The sequence below is a fragment of the Chamaea fasciata genome, unplaced genomic scaffold (assembly GCF_029207755.1).
Source record: "Chamaea fasciata isolate MVZ Bird 193981 ecotype frontalis unplaced genomic scaffold, bChaFas1.0.hap1 SCAF_7, whole genome shotgun sequence".
In the NCBI taxonomy this organism is placed as follows: Eukaryota; Metazoa; Chordata; class Aves; order Passeriformes; family Sylviidae; genus Chamaea; species Chamaea fasciata.
The window spans coordinates 24445232-24467444 of record NW_027094092.1 but is presented as its reverse complement, the minus strand read 5'-3'; the positions used below and the strand labels follow the sequence as shown (position 1 = coordinate 24467444).

Sequence of the window (22213 nt, the reverse complement as noted above, 5' to 3'; positions counted from 1 at the left end):
ATGTAATACTCCCTCTTCTCTGGCAACTACTGACCAAGTCACTTGAGTTGTGCATTTTCATTCTTCTGAGCAGCACATCCTAGGTCAGGCTGTTTTCTCATGCTACCACCTGGCACAAAGGCCATGTGGGTGACCAAGCAATGTGCTGCATTAGATAGGACACAGCCTCAGGCTGCCTATTATCAGCAATCCTTTGCAACTTCTAGAGTTCCATGGAAGGGTTAGGAATACAACAGTTTACTTCTTCATCTTGTAATCTCAATGCAATTATAAACAAAATATTAAAATATAGCCTGCTCACTTCAACTGTACATTTTTAGAGAGTGACCTGGAAGGAAACTGTTCACCCATACTCATTATACTGATGCTGGATGATATTATCAAAGAGATCACTGAAGACAAGCTTTCTGATGTTTGATTTATATAACCAAACAGGGGCTTATATTTGCTCTATCTATCGAGGTAGGCTTGTGCAAATGTTTTATTTATTTATCTAGAAGAACGTATACTAATAACTTTTGAAGAAACAATGAGCTTAAGATGAACAGCAGAATTTCTATGGGTTGTAGATATTCTTTCCCAAAAGTCTGCATACTTCGATCCAGAAAAAGAGAAAAAACATAAGGGTAAAAAATAAAGACCCCAAATTTGGAAGCAAGACCTGACACTTTTGTATTAGTACACATTCCAGCAGAGGTAATAATTCAATGAAATTCACACAAGCCTTATAGCACATGAAACAGATTTGTTTCTAAGTAACCCAAGCAATCTGGTTATTTTCTTTAGCACCAAAAAATCTTCACATGCATCATAGGTAAGTCCCCATCTCTCACACAATACCTGGTCTTGACATTTGGGACAGATCCACATGCCCTTGGGAATGGTTTTCAGAGGTGGGTCCAGACAATCCAGGTGATAAACACGTGAACATGTGTCACACATCAGCAACTGCCCACTTTTTCTGCAAACACTGCAAAAATCCTCATGGATATCACCCTACAAAATTGAGGGGAAAGGTTTTGGGTGAGAGAAAGTGAGAAAGAGAAGGCAAAAAGTGAACTTTGACCTTTGATATCTACATCTTAGTTGAATTCAAGGTTTTCAGCACAAACTATTTCTAAGGGGATTCCAAAAGATCAAGCCCTTTTGAGACTGTGAAACAGGAAAACCATGCCAGATGCCAGAAACACTGACATCTGTCCTCCCAAACACTCTCTCTGTCCTCCCAAGGCAAAACAGTACAGCAAACACTTATTACTATAGCTTCTCTTAACAACTGCTACCCTATAGCCTTTCTTCTTTAAGATTCCCTCTTTACCCTGATCTTTTCATTTGCCTGAAGGGATGAGCTACCCACTTTCTTAACCCTCCTGATTTTTGGATGTAAGCCCAACTCCACTCCAGGAATGCTGATTAGGCTGTCTCTTGCCAGTAATAGTATGTAAGAAACTCCAAATGAGTGACTTAAAAAAACCCGCTGTTAAATATTTAGGTCACCTTTAAAAATGAAACTGTAAGGAAAAGGTGTTGTGCTTCTAAAAGAAAAAGAATAAAATAAATTATGTTCTGAGACAACTCTCTTTATTTCATTTGGGGTACCTCAAGTTGCACCAAAACAGCTGTGACTCAAAACTTTCTCATTCTCTATAGAGAGTGGATTGTTTCATCACTAACAGAGACTGAGAGCCAGGATGAAAGAGTACCAAGAGAGATTTTCTAACATTTTTTCTAAAGAAAGAGTTGAAAAAATGACTGACCACGTCTTTTAAAGCAACCAGATGTTGCATTTCCATCAGAGAGAGTTTTTTTCTACAGCCATTAACATCCCAAAAAGGTAGGTCAGATTTTTGTTTCTTTTTCTTCTCTCTCTCTCCTCCTGTTTTGATTTGATTTTCAGATATTTGAATGAAGAGGCATGATAGAAAGGTGGCTCGGTGTTCATAGAGGAAGCAAGGGGCACCCCACCCTCTCCACTGGGCTGTCCTGGCAACTCCACATGTTCAAGGCCCCATCTGGCCTCTGAAGTACACACTTGTCACTGATTTACAATGAAGTTTCACACACACCCCAGATCTGCACGACTGCAGTCATGAGTGTGTGGAGCAGAACTGTGGGTACACACTCTCCTGTATGAAATACCAGCAAGGTTTCATTTTGGCATAGATCATCTCTTCACACATGCAAACGATTTCTATCAGTTTGGAGTGATGGCAGATTTGGCCATGCACTCACACATTAAGGTGCCAGGCAAGAAAAATTACAGTAATCTTCACTATGGATGACATAATATACATGTAAAAAGTATGACACTTGAGCAGTCTGCTCAGGTTTTTACTTCCTAGCTCTACTGCTAATGAGGCCCTTCTTCAAAAGGGAAGCCTATTCTTAATTCCCAAGGTTAACACTGATTTCATGTTTTGTAAAGGATCAATCGTCAGTGAATTTTCAGTGCCATGTTTAGGATCCATAACTCCCAAGGGATCGTTGAGAGCTGAGTTATGGTATTACTTCACCTTTAACACCAAAGAGTTGCTCAGTGTTAAATGAAGATCTAAATGAGAGACATTTCATGCTTCTTGTGATGTGTTGTAACCAGGCTGGGAAGAACTTCTTTCCCTCTATCATGCATTCTCTGAGTACAAGAAAAGGCGGCAGGCAAGAGATATCATATAAGCTAAAATAAAATCCTCTTCAAGAAAAGGAGAAGTTTAAGAGAGGAATTCTCTCACTTTAGAAAAAAAATCTATTCTAGAGAATTATGTATCTTAAGATGCTTTAGTTGCTACAGACTACACAATGCCTCTTAGTAACAAAGTACAAAATTACTGGTGTGCTGAAAACCAAACCTGTTATGTCTCATACCCTGCAGAAAGAGCCCAACAAAAGAGATACATAAGCAGTTTCTTCTTGAGGAGGAGGCATTTAGAAATTTAGACCCTGAATATCCCAAATTCAACTGAGTGCTACAAAACCTGTATTGATACAGGTGACTAGTGTGCAGTGCAGCTGAATGCATGGAGATGCCAACACATGCATAGAACATGTTTTGGTAATGCCAAATTCAGGGCAATTCCTCAGAGTTTAACAACTGTCCTTACCAAAATCCCAGCCAGCGTTTGATTCCAAAGAAATGCCCCAGGTCTTATGGGCAGTTAATAAATATATGTATAAAGGGAGGGCTGGAATTGGTGTGACATGCAGCCACTAACCTCAGCTTCTGAAGTAGCTTTGTGTAGGCTACAGCCAGTCAACTTAGCCTTCAGCAGAGCTCATTGAGGCTGCTCAGACATGCTACAGCCTGAAGTGACCAAAGAATCACTTCAGAACAGATACCATAAAAGGTGATTTAACGTCACTTTCTGCTCCACTTCCTCTTCACAAGGGACCAGGAAACTAAATTTAAGGTTTCTGGACAGCTAACAGTTTTCTTTATTTTGATAAAGTGTCTAGAGCAGCAGGGCCTGGCTTTAGGCAACAGAACTGAATAATACAGTAACAAAAGCAGCTTGCGTGCTTGTGTTTGTAATATCTATACTTATTTGTACATTTCACTGGAATAACATGGGAAAACTAAATATTCTGCAACAGGAATTGTTCATGATTATATAAATAAAGATGATCATAGTGTATGATGTAAGTGAATTAAATTCTCATGAGCAATACTAATTCTGGCATATTCTAGATTTTCTGGGCTTGACTTTGCACTCTGACTGTTCGACAATGCTCCTCTCAACTGAAACACTGTTTTGATACAAGCATTTACTAATAAAAAGGCATTTTGTAACCAAATACTTGAATCATCACTAAAACAGATTTTTGCACAATTCTTACTGCTGAGTAATTGACTTTCAGAAGCAATTGTTATCTTCCAGGTGAGGATGGCACTACTGCATGAGGGAGAACCAAGTGGCTCGTAAGTGGCTCACATAACCATTTGGCAAGACAATGCCCACATAGGAAAAAGGGATTAAAAAAAGGGAGAGAAAAAAGAAAAGGTTCTGCTCAATCCTGCCTACTGCATTATTTCCTTCCTTTTCCCAGGTTCTACACCAACTTTCTAACCCTCCATCCTTATCACCAATCCCATCTTTAGTTTCTGCTTCATCCTCCCTTCAAAATTTCTCCTTGTCATTCAGAGAACAACATTTCAGGAGAAATTCAAGAAGGCTGTTCCGGTCCACTGTGCCTGATGCCAAGTGCTTGGCCTGATTTGGAATTTTTATATGCTGGCTGAACACGTAGATTACTCAAGTGCTATATCAAATTTCCATTCTAAAGCCTATAGGAATTAGACCCTTAATGCAAAAACATTTTAAAGATAGGCAAAGCTGCAGTTTTCTTCTTTATCTGTCTGATGAACTGCTCAATTATTTTAACTGAGACTTCTGAAATAGCCTTTTCCATAGACATACACTTGTGTTTTCATTTTTAAGTGTTCAAAGTTCCGAATCAGAACCTGCAACTACAGAAAACATTTTCTGTCCTATCTAGAGCCCTTTCTATATTCACATCATCTGCTAGCAGTGCAGACTCTCTTCAGCATGACATGGTCAGGCCTCACTGCCAAAAGAAGTGATCCTGATTTCTCTCTATGCCTACTCATTTCACCCTGCATGAAGCTGGCACAAGAATAGTTGTGTCTATAAAATTAACTGGATTAGGGCGTGATCCTGGCTAAGACTAACAATTTTTAGCTATGTCACTTCCCTTATGCAGAGCACTATGTGGCCTCAGATACATCTGTGCTGAAACGACACAGGAGGCATTCAAGGGATGAGAAAAGACTGCTGGTGACTGATAGGATAGGTGTCCTCAATGGTAGCCCCTGGCACAAACTGTGGCATAAGCATTTCAGTGGATCCTGCATGCTCCATCGATTTGAGTTGCAAGGACCTCAAATGTCACAGAACTAATGTTCCTCTTTGTCTTCACCACCAGCATGACTTGTACTATTTCTGTTTAAATACAGAGTACTTTTCCAGCACTATATTGCACTTTTCCAGCCAAGGATGCTAAAGATTTTTACAAGTATTGCTAAGTTCTCAAAATTCAGTTCTCAACATTCCAAAATATTTGGAAACAAAATCACAAAAAAGGGATGTGACTGCACAAGCTTATACAGCAATCTTATTAGAACATATTAACAGAAGAACACCTTTCATCTTATGATGGCAATTGGAAACAATTCCTTTCTTTACAATTAGCAAGCAAGAATTATAAGACTTAACAAAGAACAGATATTTGCCTCCTTTCTGATATTTTGCTGATGCTGAAGATTCACATTTTGCTTCATAGTTTATTTTTAATTAAAACAATATTTTGAGAACTCTGAAGTATATTTTCTACTTTCACATGTATTTTATTTTAAATGGATTTCAATATGAAGTATTTCTGAAAATTCTACCAAATTAGCCCAATTGATAGTGAACATGTACTGAATGTGACTTTGGTATAAAATTCTTTAGAAAAATCAAGCTCCTTAAAAATGTTAGTTCTGTTGCATACATATAAACTAAATGGCTTGTCTGGAAATGTTAAAGAAGATTTACATATAATTTTAAAGGAGAAAGAGTGTTATTGCTCTGTATTATTGTATGTTCAGGTAAGAGAGAATGTTTATTACCTGCTAGGTGATCTTCCATTGTCTCCTTTAAATCACTTCAATTTTCATTAATTAATGTATATTAAAGCAATTCAGAACCCAAGTCTAAATACAATCCTAATTCAAAAAATTAAGGGCATTAAGAACTAGATTTGAACGCTACAGAAATTTATTCTTGATTTAGCTTGCTGCCATCAGGCACTGCAGAAAACAGGGCAACAACTCACAATACTTTTTTGAAAGCTCTTACACAGTAGGAAAAGAATCAGCAGTATATACACACATCAGAGATGGAAAAGACCCCTACCACACTATCCAGTTTTTCTCTTGGGGCCAGTGTAAAATATGTGCTCTTCAGCATATTTGCAAGTCATCTGTACTGCTTATTTTTAAAAGTCCACAGAGACGGAGCTGTCCCATTGTATCCATGAGGGGCTGTTCCATAGTATCCATTTACTTGGCAGTCAGGAAAGGGTTTTTGCAGTCATGTGCTATCCTGCTCTCAAAAATGACTATATAAAAGAGAACCTTGTAATTCCACATGCGTATTCCCTGGGTATCAGAATTGCATCTATTTATTTCACTGCTTCAGACACACTTGTACTACTCCTATTCCTGTTACCTCTGCAGAACAAATACAGTTCAGAGGCAAGGAACTGGCTTCTATTCCCCGTTCTATGTGGTCAGTAGAGTTGGTCTCTCAGTCCACATTCTTACAATGGTGCAACTAGAACAACCCAGGTTTTCTTTACAGTCCATTTCAGATGGTTGGGCCTCAAGTATATGTGACTGCCTTTTCTAAAAGAACTGCAGAAGGAGATTATAGCATCACTATGAAGAAATAAGCAAGCACCTTTTGACTCTTAAGCTGTGCCCTGTAAATGCCAGTCTTGTAAAAGCAAGCTCTTAAATGAAAGTACACTCCAGTTCCAGAGGACTGTTTTACCCTCACTGAAAAATCACAACACACTTTCTGTCAAATCAGTGCCACAAATGCTGCTCCTGGCTGTTCTGCATGACAAAGCAGTTTCCATCCTTCTCTCATTATAGAAACACAAGTTTTTGTTATTATGGCCTGTAACTAATACTTTTCATTTTCCTCTTTTCACCCACTCCCCACGCCCCCTGGCCCTTTTTCATGGATGACAGATTTAATTCAGTCAGACAAGATCTCAGACACTACACAAAGGAAATGAGCTCATCTAGCATGCCTGGTGCCTCCCAATGTTTCAATCCACTGAAGGAGTTATAATAAAATTTCTACAGGATAACAACATAGGTGCAGGAGGAAAAAAAGGAAGGGTGTTAAAAAAATGCTGGACTGTTTCACTGCACTGAATCAGGACAAGTGATGAGTGAACTTAAATTAACAAAACCTGCAATGATTTTCCTCGTGTCTGTTTTGCGTAACTTTCTAAAAGCAACCCCCTCCCCAAGAGTTACTTACGTCTGTGGAGCTGGGGCTAGGCAGGGACACAGGCTGAACAGCTGCGGGAAAAGTAAATGTGGTCTCTGTCTTTTCATTTTCAGGGGAGTCAGGATAACTGGACAGAGGGGACGTGGGGGTCAAAGCCCCGAACCCCAACACCGTGTTGTATTTAGGTGGACGACCTACATATTAACAACAGGGAACACAAACGAAAAAAAAAAAGAAAGGAAAAATGATCTTACATACCTTTGGCCAGTGGTCCTCATTGGCTAGCGTGAAAAAGGAAATGATGTAGCACAGAGAGGAAGTTAATATAAAAGTTACAAGTGGAAGGACAGAAGCAAAGATTTAAACAATTTTTAGAAATCTTTAAGTAGAATTTTGCAAGGAAAGAACATTTAAAAGATGTATTTCAGGAGGAAATAGAAATAAGCACTGTAGAGGGTCAAAGAATCATTCCCACAAAAGCAGCATGGGGACAGTTGCTACTCCTAAAAATGAGGCTATTCAGTTTTTAGGGGAAAAATGTTGGCATCAAAGCTCCACAGAAGCTACAATAACTACTATTAAAACCTTTCTGCTGTTATCCCACACCTCCCTATCTTTTTAAGTGCAAGCATAAATCTGCACAAAGGTTAAGTCCTTTATCAGAGGCCAACACTCACCACTCTCCTACTTTTCTTCCCCATTTTTTAAACCTGTTAATTCACAGATCAGCACTTTCTACCCTACTGGTACATTTTTAAAATTAGGCTACCTAAGAACAGGTCTTGTTTTCTGACCCATAACTACGATCAGTTTTAACCTATCACTGGTCCACTGTAACCCCCTCCAAATTCTGTGTTCTTTCTTAGACTTTCTCAGCCAAGTATGTTTGATTATGCACAATTCCTAGATACTCCTTTTGACTAGCAGATGTGCAAAATGTCTTCATAACAATTCTTATAAAATTATGAATGCAAAGCAAGACAGCAAAAAACCCAGTATGCAACCACCAGTTCTGCCTTCCTTCTCCAGGGTAATTTATGGATGTGTAAACATAAAGGAGTTAGGATCTAGGAATAATTCCCCAGATCTTATGTTTACAGATTGTCAGTCTATACCTATTAACATGCTAAACCTTGCATTTAAGGTCTGGATATGTTCCAGAACTAAGTATGTCCTTGGAAATGGATTTCTGCTAGTGATGTCCAGGGGTGAAATTTCTGACATGCTCAGCACCATCTATAATTAAACTAAAGCTCTCAAGGGCAAATGCTTACAAAAGCTTTTCACTCAATATATTGCTGTATTAAATTACAAAACAAATGTATACTTCCAAATCTTTTGTCAATTGAAAACACGTGCGACTAATTTGGTGCTGATACAATGTAAAGGCTCACAATAGGGTATGAGGAAAAAACCAGAAAGTATAATAGTGAGTTACAAAAACAGGCTAAGGAGTATCAAGTACAAATGCATGCAATCATTTTCATTGATACAGTAATTGTTCACTATAAGGTCTAAAATTAAATTAAGAAATCATTACTAGAAGAAGGAACATTTACTTATCCACAGAGTAAATGCAAAAACTCACTATATAAAATCTACATAATATAATTTTTAAAAATACATTTAATTTATTAAGAGATAGCAGTAGAGACATATCTTTTATTTAAGAACAGCATAACTGCAGAAGTGTCAGCTTTGCCACATTCTGCTGGACTGAAAACACAGATCAAGAAGAGAATATGGCAAATTAATATTTCATCTTGCAGCCAAAACCCCCAAAAGATAATGGAACTGGTCAGTGCTAGGTGAGAGACTGGTTCGATTTTTTTCAATCTGATTGATTACTTTTTTTTAGACAGAAAACTTAGGAATAGAGAAAGTGTTATGAGTCTTTAAGGACTGGAGAAAATCATCAAAAATCAGGTAAAATTAAGGTAGGTATTATGGTCGCTGCCATGTACAAATAACGGCATTACATTCTCTCCCATACTGTTCTTTTTCACCTGTTTCACCATAATCTTAGTCTTAAAATTTTACCTGTTCTACAGAAGGATTTCTTCTGAATAACACTGTATGCCGATATGATAGATCAACTCTCATTTTAGGACAAGTGGCACTCTGGTTGCAGTTAAAGTGCTTAGTACAAGCATGACAGCTTTTCTCACTCAAGGTAAGCTCTTTTGAAAGACCCATCCTTATTCCCAGAGGGGAACAAGGCTTTTGTCACACTAAGTTTCCTCTCCTATTCAGGGCACAGATGCTTTTGCCATAACCACTTTCTTCTTGACAGTAACAATACAATCTAGTCATTAACAAGGGGCTCTTAACAGCAGCTTCATACCACTAAAGGATATTCAAACATCTCACATTTCTACTGAATATCTAGCAAGTGGGGTGGGTTTTGTTTGGGTTTTTTTTTTTTTTTTTTTTTTTTTTTTTTTTTTTTTTTTTTCTCTTTACAGTGAAACTGAAATGAAACATTGAGCTGCCTAAAAGATCTTGCTATGCTAATCCCTAGAAGTCATGGTCTTTGCCTACCAGGGAAGTTTACTGGACAAATGAAGTACTGTAGAGTCCTTCTTGTTTTGCTCTTCAAATTCACAAGAGGACTACAAATGCAATGTGGAGGAACAAGCACTGGGCAGGGAGACAGGTCTGGGTATACCTCACCTCTTTTACGTGTCCCAGGATGCATTGTGCTGTTCAGGTATGTCACTGTACTCTTCTTGCGCTGCAGGGAAGAATGGAACAATTTCTGTTGGGGAACATTTCTGGCAATAACTATATGCAGTAGCTGAGGAACAGCACAGTAAATACTGAGTGAGATTACTGGCTTTTGTGTTTCTGAAGCACACCTTCAGAAAGGCAAGCTTTTTTACACTGCTTCTGACATCTGAACTGCTTCAGGCTGATACGCAAGCAGACCAACACACATTGCCATTTGATGCCAGCTTTATAAAGCGGAAGGCAGAAAAAGATGTAAGTACTAGAAGAACACTCCAATGTATTTACTATTTAAAAATCTGAGGGTGATGTCATTGCAATGGCCTTTTGAACTATAAATGATAGCTTGCCTTTTTAGTTAGAACTGAGAAAGCTTAGAAGGTAGCAAGCTGTTAGAAAGACACTCAAGATCAGAATGAAAATACCAGCTTCCCCCAGCAAAAAATTAATACCTCAGGCTCAAAAACGGCTCCACTGTACACTGGATTTGCTGTTGTTCTTCTTTTCCTCTCTTGTCGCTTACTTTGGATTTCTGGTAAAACAAAGTATTCAGGTTAGGAAACAATGGATCTCAGAAATTTATATAAAGTCCTCAGAATTCAGTTTGCATGTGAGAAGAGCTGTAAAGATTTCTACAGAACACCAGTCATGCCTGATACAGGCAACTGTGTTATACTTTTAACTTCCAAAGGTTTGAAAACTAACAGCTGACAAGGAATACAAATACAGTGCTCAAGCAGCTAATGAAATCATTGCCTTCTTCCCACCAAGTAATCTGTGACTAAGACACTTCAAAGTCACGGTCAGTATAACTGGGATCTAAAAAAAAGCCTCTGGTAACCTTGCTGATATTTAGAAATACAGCACAGAAATATGTAGGCAATTGAAATGATAGGCTGTCTTTCAATGTATAGGATTAAAAGTTTAAGTTATACATCAAATTATAATCCACTAACTCGTTCATTACAAATTACAGTCCCATGCAATCAAGTAATAAATGAAAAATATAGACATAGTTTACAGAAAAATTATCCAAGGTGCATCTTTGCAGATAGAGGGGTTGTCCAGAAGGCATTAGTATTGCCACAGATTTCTTTTGTACCATCAGAGCATACACTTTTTCTTCCCAATCTCTACTCTCTGCTGTATAAATAACTGCTTTGTTTCAATGTCATAAGGAGAACAAAAACACATGCACAACAAACTAAGTTAGACCAAGAGTACAGACATCCCAAAGGTACTATTGTACAAGAAAATACTGCATTTAATAATATTCTGGAATCCTACTTTCAATTCAGAATGACAATGAAATCAGGAGCTGAACAACCAACCTAAGACATTTTTCCTACCTTCCAGGTGGTCGTGAGTAACTAGTCCCAGAGACACCATGAAGGCAAGTTTCTGTGAGGGAGGAGAAAAAAGATCATGAAAAGTACAACTGTTAGGATGAGTCATTTAAGCCCTTTAAAGGGAGCTGACCAGTAACTAAGCACCAAAAAAAATTTTAGCGATACCTTGCTCCTCTAAATCACTTTTCATTCATGTATGTCAAACTTCTTGAAAAAGGATAGACAAGAGTCCCATTTTCTAGATGGGAACCTAGACTGAGATATTGGGAAATGCCCACTGCTCATGATCACAGAGTTGCCAGAGCCGGGAACAAGAGAGCAGTTTCTTTACTTCCATTCCAGCACTAAACTGACTATTAGAAAATACCAACCCAGCTCAATTGCCAGAAAAATATTGCTAGTTTAAGATCATTCTCCATCTATTGTGAACTACAAGGAGCCAACTATAGCATAGATTTGCAATTTGCTAAGGGCTATGGGTTTCTTAGAGGATTCTAATTTTAATGCAGGAAATGTAAAAATCAGAATTCTGTTGTCTGACTGACAACAGTTAGAGCTCACACAACAGTCAATTTGAATCCATCTACAGAAACAAATGTAGCAGAGCATTTAGCGGTCATCAGTTCCAACGCTCTTCATGGCAGAAAGACTTTAAGAAATAGTCATTCCATCCTCTCTTTCAACCCTGAACTAAACTGGACTAAAACACAAGCAGAATGTGAATATATGTGACTCTTTCCTTCCTGCTCACCAGAATAGAAATATTTTATAAAGTAAAACAAAGACATTTCTTCAGCTTTGAGAATAACTCCAGAGTGCAAAACCTCAAAGGAATGGAAATCAACTCCATAATCTAAAACCCCTCTTTGAAGGAAGTATCACAGAGAAATGACAATCTTCTAACTTACGAAAGACTTAGAAGTCAATGCATTCCAGAAATGGAAAATGCAATGCACTATATCTATTTAGATTTTTTATTCTGTAGCCTTATCAACTACTGCTGTCCAACAGGAACGTATGGAATGTTAAAGTTAAGAAGTCTTGAGGGAACAGAGGGAAAAACATTTTCTGAAGAACAGTGTCCTTTTTTTTTTTTTTTCCTTAAAAGAAAGCTCTGGGTGTGTTCAGATACCTGTGGATTTTCTTCTCGTTTTGGCTTCGGTGCAGCAGGTGGAGTAACTGTACGACTTTCTGTTTGCTTCTCTTCTGTTTCCACATGTGGTTTAATAGTCTGAAAGAAAACAGTGTTTCTCTCAGTGATAACAATGACTTTTTTTTTACTTTGACTATTAAAGCAAAACAAATACTTTCACAGGTACAGGAGAAAAAATGTTTAAAGCTGGCAGTGTACTAACAAAGACTTAATTGAGAAATCTGATGTGAGAGGAATGTTAAACAAGGTATTTTCATTTAACAAAGAACAAAACAATCTTGTCACCAATCCATTACCCCACAGAGCCACACAAGATGTAACAGTGATTTTAAGAGTTATTTTGTTACAGAAACCACCATAACCTACTGGAATAACAGTCACTTCAAGAAAACTCCTCCTATCAAGACTTCCACTTAGAAATCATTCTGCATAGCACATACATTTTGTACTCCTCAGTCTTCGTATTTTACAGAATTGTGAATAGCTCAAAAACTGTCTCTCTGAACCCCTCAATCTCAGATGTTTCTGAAGCTTTTATCTTTTCTCAAGTCATAAATCTTATGCATGACATTCCTCAGCCTATAGCATGGACGTTGAGGCTATAAACTGAGTAAGGTAAGCTACAGAAAGACAAACTTTTCCCCTTTATGATATGGAGAAACTATACAGAAAAATTCAAGTGTTATTGAACCACCACCATTCTTCTATGTTTTTTGGTAGTTGCCAGTAATTATTCAAAGAGCAAATGAATATTGCTGACATCAAAAGGAACAGGCATCAAAAGTCAAACATTGTAGAAGTACAACTTCAAATCACATGGAAAGGGCAGACATTGTGGAATAACCTGTGGAACAGCCCTGAGGTATGCAAGAACCTACTCTTGAGACTTCACAAGCAGAACTGAGCATGAGCACATCTTTCATACACATGATTTTCATAGACTCCATAAGTATTTCAAAAGCAGAAAGAAGGTAACTTCAAGGCACATTAATCTAGGAAAGAGTTATAAGTGACATACATACTACTATTATCTATATAAATTACGTATATATTATGTATTATGCAGTATAGTACACAACGTTACACTATTACTAACATAGAGTATACAAAAGAGTTAAAAGTGAATCAGAATATTGCTCTACTTGAATAGACTGGCAAGGACTCTCAGTTACAATCCACACTGACTTATGTAATTTTTATTTTACAGAAGTCTTTTCTGGAGAGAGACTTTCAAACTAAACATACAGAATTCTCTGCTTCTGAAGGTCTCATTTCCACTCATTTAATCCAATTTAGACACAGGGAACTACCAGACTTCAGAAGCTGAGCGAGACTGTTTTGCCTCCAATCACAAGATTGCAAGATCAAGGGATCATAGAAGAAATGGCTACATTTATCCTATTAAATATCCCTACAATTTTCCGCAATTTTTGCCTTTCACATAACCACCCTTTGAAAAACAAAAGGGCTTGGTATGAAGCTGGATTTCAGCTTGTGCTTGTTCTTCAAGATACTAGTCAAACTCTGCAATGTAGCCTGTTTATGAACTACAGATGTTTAAACAGTAGAGGGAGCATAAAAACATTGAAGCAGGAGAAAAATGTGCCAATGGCCCATATGAAAAGAAATGGTAACTTCTAACCCCAAGAGTTACAAGTCGTTCTGTAACGTGTACTGCCATTGGAACATGAGTATCTCCAGTATCCACCGAAAACTCCTCCCTGGTTGTCGTGCTCTCCAAACCTGCAGAGTAAAGCAATAAACCCAGTACCCTGCATTAGTAGACACTTTATCTGTACCTGTTTTTCAATGTTTGGTTTGCTGATCTGTACAGTCTGAGGTCCAGCGAGCCTGGTACCCGGTGCTGCTATCACGATGCTGGTGAGCTGTGCCATAGGGAAAGTTTTGGCTATGGTTGCTGTCTGCCCGTTAACTACACGAACTGGATGTATGGAGTTCTGAGAGTTGGGTAAAGAGGTGGGTGTGAACTTTGTTGTCAACATCACAGGCCTCTGAATAAGCTGAGGAGCTGCAAGCATTGGAGGAGGTGCAGGGGCAATAGGAATGTTATTTTGGGCAACTGGTTTAGGTCGAACCTACAAAAATAAGATTAGAAAAAGAGAAAAAAAAAATAAAAGACTAGTGTATCAGTGTTTCAGATCAACTTTTTACTAAATCTTTCAATTCACCCTGTATAATCTGCAGGAGGCTCCTTGATTTTTTTTAGATAACGTAATTTTTAGCATACTGTCCTAAGTATGTTAAGAGAAAAAAGCACCACATTTTCAAGCCTACTTACATAAAACCCATCCATAACATTTGCATATATAGTCACTGTCCCTGAAATGGTATTTGGATGCACAGACACATATACAGAATGTTTATTGCCAAATGCCTTATCTGTATCTAAATTAACATCTTGGTTTTACAAGCCAAAAAATCCATGTGGTATTTACAGGCACAGCTGAAGCGCTCATGTTAAAAGTGTTTCAGGGCTTTGTAATGAACCTCCAAGAAGTTATTAACAGTTGACTGTACCCTGAAACAAATAATTGGTTTTTTCAGCAAATAACTGTTATCTGTCAACTCTATATATTATTTAAATACCTGCACACCCAATCTTGATAAGCAAAAGAATTGACACGATTATATATTAATCCCTAACTGAAAGTGCTGAAGGTACAGGTAAATGGAATCATTTATCTTCTTTCACAAGAAAGAAAAGAGCCACAAGAATCTTCCAAAACTCCATCACCAATACTTGCTTATTTCTTGTTACTGTTAAGTTTGTACTTAATAATAGACTTAAAATATCATTACAGAGTACAGAAGTAGAACACATTACTTTAAAAATAAAGCTTTTCTTTCCTTATTTGTTTCCTATTGTCCTATCCACCTGTAATACTCCATAAAGCATTTTACCATGAAAGCTAGGTCACATTCCAACCGATCTCACCATACCCAAATCTTAATTGGATACCAGCCTTTACTTTCCTTTCTCACTTTGCAAAAGATTTAGACTTTTATTCACAGCAGCACATTTTTCATACAAATCACATAGTTCATCTAAGATATTTTTTTAACATAAAGAAGCAATCTGTGTCCTCTCCAAATCATGAAAAAAAAAGTAAACTACAAGTTTTACTACTCAGCTGAAAACAGAGGTCACTCTTCCTTGCAATACAAAAATACTTGGGAATAATCTAGACATCACATTTTTTTTCTTTTTTTTTGCTCATAAGCAGCAAGCAACAATTGGAGCAATTTAAGGCCTTGGGTGATGCTTTGATTTTGATGACACCTATCCCATGGGTTCACTTCATTTATTGCAAACAAGATCATATGTAATCATCATATGCAAATTTCATAACCACAAACTTATACAGGCTGGAAGGTACTGAGGAGGTCACTAATTTGACTTCCTGCTCAGAGCAGGGCCATCACTAAATGCAGATTGGGTAGCTCAAGGCTTTGTCCAGGTAAGTCTTGTAAAATTTCAAGGATGCAGCTTTCACACGTCTGGCAAGCCTCTTCTGCTCCTAACTGTCCTCAAGGAGAGAAGGTGCTTATTTATATGCAGTCTAAAACTTCCCTGTTTCAATTTATAAACATGGCCTCTAATTGTCCTGCCAAGCATATTTGACTCCAGCTTCTTGTTTATTTCCTTGCTGATACTGGAAGTAACTCTGCTGTTAGGGTGCCTCCAAAGCCTCTTCTCCAAATTTGAAAAGCCCAGATTCCTCAGCCTCTCTTTACAGGTCATATATTCCTGCCCCCTGCCCTCCCCCCCCCCCCCGCCCAAGCTATCTTAGTGGCCTCTCTTCCCATGCTCCATTCAAATTTATCAAACAGGGATTCAAAAATTGCAGGGTGTTTATTTGACTCAGTTTTATGATTGCTAAGGAAAGGTGGATAATCTCTTCCCTGAATCTACTGGCTGTAATCCTGTTGGTACAGGTCAATATGCTGGTAGGTTTCTTTGCTGTTAGGGAACACCACTCATTTAGCAACTGTCAACCAAGACCTTTTAAGCCATGCAGCTCCTCAGCCAGTCAGTCCCCAGACTGTACCCCCTCCAGGGGGTTTGTCCATTCCAGATACAAGATTTTGCCTTTTTTCATGCTGAGGCTCAAAAAATTCCTGCTAGCCTTTTCCTTTATCCAGTCTAGGGCTGTCTGGATGTCAGCACTGCCCTGAAGAACACTGACTGCACCCTCAAATTTGTTATCATCTGCAAACCTGTTGAGGATGAATTGTCTGCTCCAGCACATCGGCAATAAACAATACACAATATTCATCAAAAGTCGTTTCTATCTATGCTACAATTAAGTTCCTCCTTCTATTGTTTGCTCTCTGTATACTCACCTGTGGAAGAAAATTTGGACGAGGAGTAAGTCTGGGAGGAGGGATGAACTGCGGCACTTTTATGGGCTGAGGAGTAGCCTGAACCTGCTGGAAGAACATGAGAAAGCGAGGTAAGAGGAAAATTTAGCTTTGAAGTTTTTCACCAAAATCAACATCCTGAATGTACTTTCAGACCTGATGTCCTCGGTTTTCACTCTGTAAATAATTTTTCATAGCAAGAGGTTCCTCATTAGAAATGTATTAAAGACAGAACGAAACCTTACTTTCTAGATCCTACACACCTTGCTTCATAAATTGCAGGCATATTTCCTTTTAGTTCAACTGAACTAACTACTGTGCTCTGCAATCTAAAATTCTAAAATTTAAAACCATTTCATTTAATAATAATAACTCTTATTTGTTTTAATCATTAAAAAATGACATTACAACAGACAGAAAATAGTAACACTTTGATGTCCAGCTATATGAACTATGGTCTTCTCATAGTGAATGACACACAGATGAGAGAATACCTTATGAAAATAGTAAAGATCTGGAAGTTACAACCCTTTTAGCAATATTAATGACACTATGAGGGGCTCTAAACACACAACTTGAAATTTTCAGAAGTAGGCTATTCATTTGAAACAATTAAGATCTGATTTTAAGGAAACTTAAGTACTTCCCTGAAAGTGTAACTGAAATCAGCTGCATGGAGCTGCCACATGATTAACCACTGAATAGCACTACCAGCTACCGTGAGTACCTGGGGAGATTCTCTGAAATTAATGTCAATGTTATTTTATACTCTCCTATACTTCTGTCCACCCACATAAGATTGCAATTTTCTTCAAAAAGGTCTTGTACTGATTAATTAGTACTCAGGAAAATATTCTGATTTTTTGATGAAATTTGCTAGAGAACCATAAATCATGGACTACTATCAAAACAGAATTACCTCCTCAAACCAAAGTTTTTCAGCAAGGAAATGAAGCACAGACGCAAAGACCAGATGACAGTGGTACAAGGGATGACACAAGAAAAGAGAACAGTAGAAAAAGCTCCACTCAAATAGTCTTCTCTATTCTGATCACAAACACATGCCTCATTAGGAAGCAAAATTACTTCCATCTGCATTAAACTGTATTTTAATAAATATAGATAAGTTGGATTTATGTTTAATAAAGTCATAGTCTTTACTTCAGAAGTAAAATTTCGCTGTCATGTTGTTACATAATGCCTGGTTTCCAGACCAAGAAGCCTATATAATCCAATTCTGAAACACTGGTTCTTTTATTTCTAGGTGGCTAACTGTTCTGGAAAAGACTGTGTGATGTAGCCAAAGCACAAAATTTGTATTTCTAAAACACATGTTTTTAAAGAAGCAGCATCTGTTTATGCGTTTGAAAATGCGCTGAGTGAAGACATGGTAGCGGGCAAACTTTAAGGATGCCTCTAACACCAGAGACTTTATCATGCAAAGGGAACAAGAGATTGGCTCAAAAAACCATAAGACCCAAAATGATCAAATAAACAAAGTCTGACATCTCCTTTGCCTAAGAAAGAGTAGGAATTCTGCAGAACACAGCCATACAGATTCAGTAAGGGCAAAACAATCAGTACTGCCCCATGATTTACAGTTACTAATAGGGGAAAGCTTACACAGAGGTGATGACAGCACTGATTTAATTCTATAAAGCAAAACAGTAATAACAACCCACATGGAGAGAAGATGTTTTTCTTATAGACAATCTCTTTAGCAATGTCAGCTAGTGAAACTCACACCACGTCCTTCCTATCCTCCTTTCCATGAGAAACCCTGACTGTTTACTTTTTTTCCAATGGCCTTCTTGTTAACCAAACCCACACTTATCTGCAGGGCAAACACATGAAACGCTTACCAAAGTTACTGTGTTTTTTGTCACTATTTGGACTGCCTCAGCTCCTGGCCCAGTGACCTTATTTGTTGTCTGGAGGTTGACTGGTGCATTCTGCGCATCAGTGCTGAGGACTGCTTTCTGATTGTTGTTGATAGCAGTAACCATGGCAATGGTAGGTCTCTGACCCACAACAGAGGCAGGCATGGTCGCAGTTGCTGCTTTCAAGACGAGAGGTAGTGTCTTAGTGGTGATCATAGAAGCTGTAGTTACAGTTTTCTAAGGGAAACAGAAAATACACTGTAAGAGACAGAGACACTCCGTATCAGACAGGACGTGGGTTGGTTAGTCAGAAACAATAGACAGCATGAGAAAGAAAAGGCAGCTCTGAGCCTATCTACCCTGCTGTTCAGACAAGCACATTATCTTACACCTCTGAAAAATCGGATAGCTAGAACGCATTCTCATTCAAGGCACCTGTTTGGTCTGTTTTAATCACCTGCAGCATTGTAGATTGAATCAAAACAAATTCCTGAGAAAATTACAATCAAGTGTTAGCAGTGGCATATGCATTTTGGATCTTTTAGTTTCATATTACTTCCAAACATGCACTGTCAATATCAAACATATAAGGTGGATGTTTATGGAACATAGCAGCAAACTAGCTCCTCACCTAGTAAAACTCCTGTTTTTAAATGGAAACTATAGTTACAGTGATCCTCACAATCAGAGGAAGAGGAGAAAACCATATGTAAGTTGATTTCTTTAAAAACAAAAATATATATTTTTATTTTGGGCATCCCAAAAAGTCTCAGCTTTAGCGATACATAGTTACCTTGCACGGAACTTTCTTTCCTAAGACTATCAGTAGGGCTGTCCCGAAGTTTTAAGAGCTGGCTGTTAGTCTGCCCAGTTGCAGGCAATTAAGTTTAACTTCTGTGGGATGGGCTACTTTTGGAGTATGTATTTGACACCATGATTACTCTTGGCCTGTTTCAAAAAGAGTGGTTTTGAATCATGCAACATCAGCATTTATCTGGAATGCCTCAGTACATCATGCCCAAAATTCCAAAGTTGAAGCACCTATCATTTCACAGCTTCATTTTAAAATGTACTGTCTTTCAAGATGCTAAGGCAAATGGACACTACAAATCTCATTCAAAAAGCAACAAGGGGAGAGTCTCCATATAAAACCAGAACATAATGCAAACAGAAAACTCATGACAAGTGACACTTGACAGAATGGCACACGATCTTATTTCTTCACACTTTGGTGTAAAAAATCCATTGCACCAGCGGCACTGCATCTTCAAAGCTTTAGTGGAATGATCAAACGCTCTTAGTACTAAATAACCACCATTCCCTCCTGATGTCAGCTCTATGTTCAACAGAGGAAAAAATGGGAAACCAGCAGTCAGGCAGTCTTTGTGTTCTGAACATGCCTGATTTAGACTACTTGACTTTAATCATACAAGACCTTTCTATTTTTTCTAATACAACATTTCCAGTTGAATTCTTCAGTATTTTCACCAATACTGTTCCCTTAAACAAAAACAGTTTACCTTCACACCTCTAATTTCATAATAATTAAACTATGTCCCCTAACTGTTAATTATGCATAAGTGTGAAAAAATTCACTGTATAATGCCAAATCAAAGGATAATTTATGCTTCAGTTTTATATATGTATGAAAAATCCAGACATAATTAAATTTTCGTTGTTGCAACACAATTTTCTTAACTTTTTATCTGAGATCTAACAAGCCTATCGACCTCTGCTGCACCTTCCCCAAAGCATGAGGCTGCATTCCCATAATGAGTAACATTATTCAAGCTTTTCCAAAGAGATGTAACGTGATATCATTTTCACAAGCATTACATTCAACCATAAACGTTTTAAAGAAAGGTATAATCAATCACGTAATACAAGCCTGTGACTCTTCCAAAGTGTTCTATTAACTCTGCAAGTACTCAGAGTACAGTTTCAGTCAGAAGATCACAGAGCTTGAATATCCCTGTTACTTTGCTGAGCATTAATTAGATAGTTTATTCTAAAAAGTAGTCAATGCATTAATTCATACTGAAGTGGCATTTATAGAAAGTTTGCATTATTGCACTTAATATTGCAATAATATGACCTTTTAGCAGGCTTGTTACTTATGAAAATTTTAAAAGACTATCTCACTGGACATATTATGTATAATAAAATGTTACTGTTAATTATGGTATATATACCTTGATTCCTAAATTTGACTGCTTTGAAAACAATCACTGACAGCATTCTCTGTACAGACACAGCCTTGAAAAATGTGTTATTTACAAAAGCAGGCATGAACAAACTTCACAGAAAGACAAAATATTTGACTTTTCTTTGCAGAAAGAGATTGAGCGACAGAATAACAGAGGCACAACTTTAGATGCAAAATGTTCAGAAACAAGTGAGGATACTTCAGTATTTTACTAACACAAATAAAACCAGAAAAGTGTTAAGGATAAAAGCTAGCTTATTTATCCAAGGGACAGGACAACCTGCCTTCCAATTAGTAACTACTTTCCAAATAATACTGTACCAATGGTAGCCAGAAGAGTGTAGCAGTTTTTTGACTGTTTCGCTAGAGGGCTCTTTAACTTTGAACAAAACCTCAATTTTAACAGCCCAGGAAATGACCTGGAAGTTAATGAATGAATGCAAAGTGTGGAATACTGAGAAACACATGAAACTGTGTTTGCTCTCATGTTTCCTGACTGAGAAACAGAGATCACTGATACAACAGTGATCCATTGTTTGTCTATAAATACTTTGGGGGACAGTAATATTTGCATCTTTGTTCTATTTTAGCTTTGATATTGAGGTTGCTGCTCAAAATGCATTTTCCTTAGTTAGGTTTGCTTAATTTCTTCAATATACTTTTATCGAAAATACAATTAGCTAAGCTTCACAAATGCATTTTAGAGCACATCCAAACCAGCTTGCTGAGTTAACAAGAGAACTAACAGCCCAAACATTTCTCTCTTCTCTGCTTTCAGAAAAAGGAAAGATGAGAATCACAACTGGTCAAAGCTGTGGGTGTGATTCACTGCAATGTGCATAAAGCAAACTTCATGGGTGAATCCTGCCATCTGCCTATCCAGGTAATCATGAGCTCCTAAGACTGCATCAACAGCAAAGAAAAGACTTCATATACACTTCCTTTTACAACACATCTCCCTGCATTTTCTAGCTGTTTTATTAGCACACTTTTGTGAATTCAAGTATCTGAACAGGAGAAACTTGAAATTCCCCCTTAGGCAAACCACTTTCTCTGTTGAGTTCTGGGATTATGTCTCTAATCCTATACTGTACTGAAATTCAGTTCACCTTCCCAATAAAGACCCTATTTTCTAAAACTTGAACTCTGCAATTAACACTGTATACTTTTAGACAAATCCTTAAAAATTCAGGTAAGTATTATTTGGTATGACTTACATCTGTTTAAAAAGAACCAAGCAGAACGAAGAAGGAACTGTTTTCTTGCATTTTGTTCGCATTTGTAGAGGGCATTTTGTTAGTCATTTAAAAATAAAGGATTTTAATCATACACCTCATACAGGGTGTATGAAGTATTTACTGTTTCTTGAGACCTACTAGGTAGGTATGGTCAGGTTCACTCATGCATCTAGGGAAAAGACATGGTCATTTGCTAAACTTTCACTTATTTTTAAGAAAGGTGATACTGCCACCCTTCTTTTCTGTTGGGGTTATGAT

The 22213-nt window shown here is 37.7% G+C and overlaps 1 protein-coding gene across 11 annotated transcripts in view; it reads right to left on the bottom strand.

Annotated features, from left to right (window-relative positions):
• PHF21A (PHD finger protein 21A) overlaps positions 1–22213 on the bottom strand; it is a 130671-nt gene that overhangs the window by 8720 nt on the left and 99738 nt on the right. For 5 of the 11 annotated variants that reach the window (XR_010721893.1, XM_066188025.1, XM_066188023.1 and 2 more), the window contains 9 exons: positions 18494–18748; positions 16614–16700; positions 14048–14344; positions 12228–12326; positions 11096–11147; positions 10199–10278; positions 9693–9753; positions 7050–7213; positions 841–996 (listed from right to left, as the gene is read on the bottom strand). Coding sequence is in view for 10 of the 11 variants with exons in the window: in XM_066188025.1 (XP_066044122.1) it covers positions 841–996; positions 7050–7213; positions 9693–9753; positions 10199–10278; positions 11096–11147; positions 12228–12326; positions 14048–14344; positions 16614–16700; positions 18494–18748 (1251 nt within the window). In the remaining variant the exon portion in view is untranslated. Of the gene's footprint in view, positions 1–840; positions 997–7049; positions 7214–7277; positions 7301–9692; positions 9754–10198; positions 10279–11095; positions 11148–12227; positions 12327–14047; positions 14345–16613; positions 16701–18493; positions 18749–22213 lie in introns of all 11 variants that reach the window. The other 6 variants (XM_066188026.1, XM_066188028.1, XM_066188030.1 and 3 more) reach the window with 4 other exon arrangements.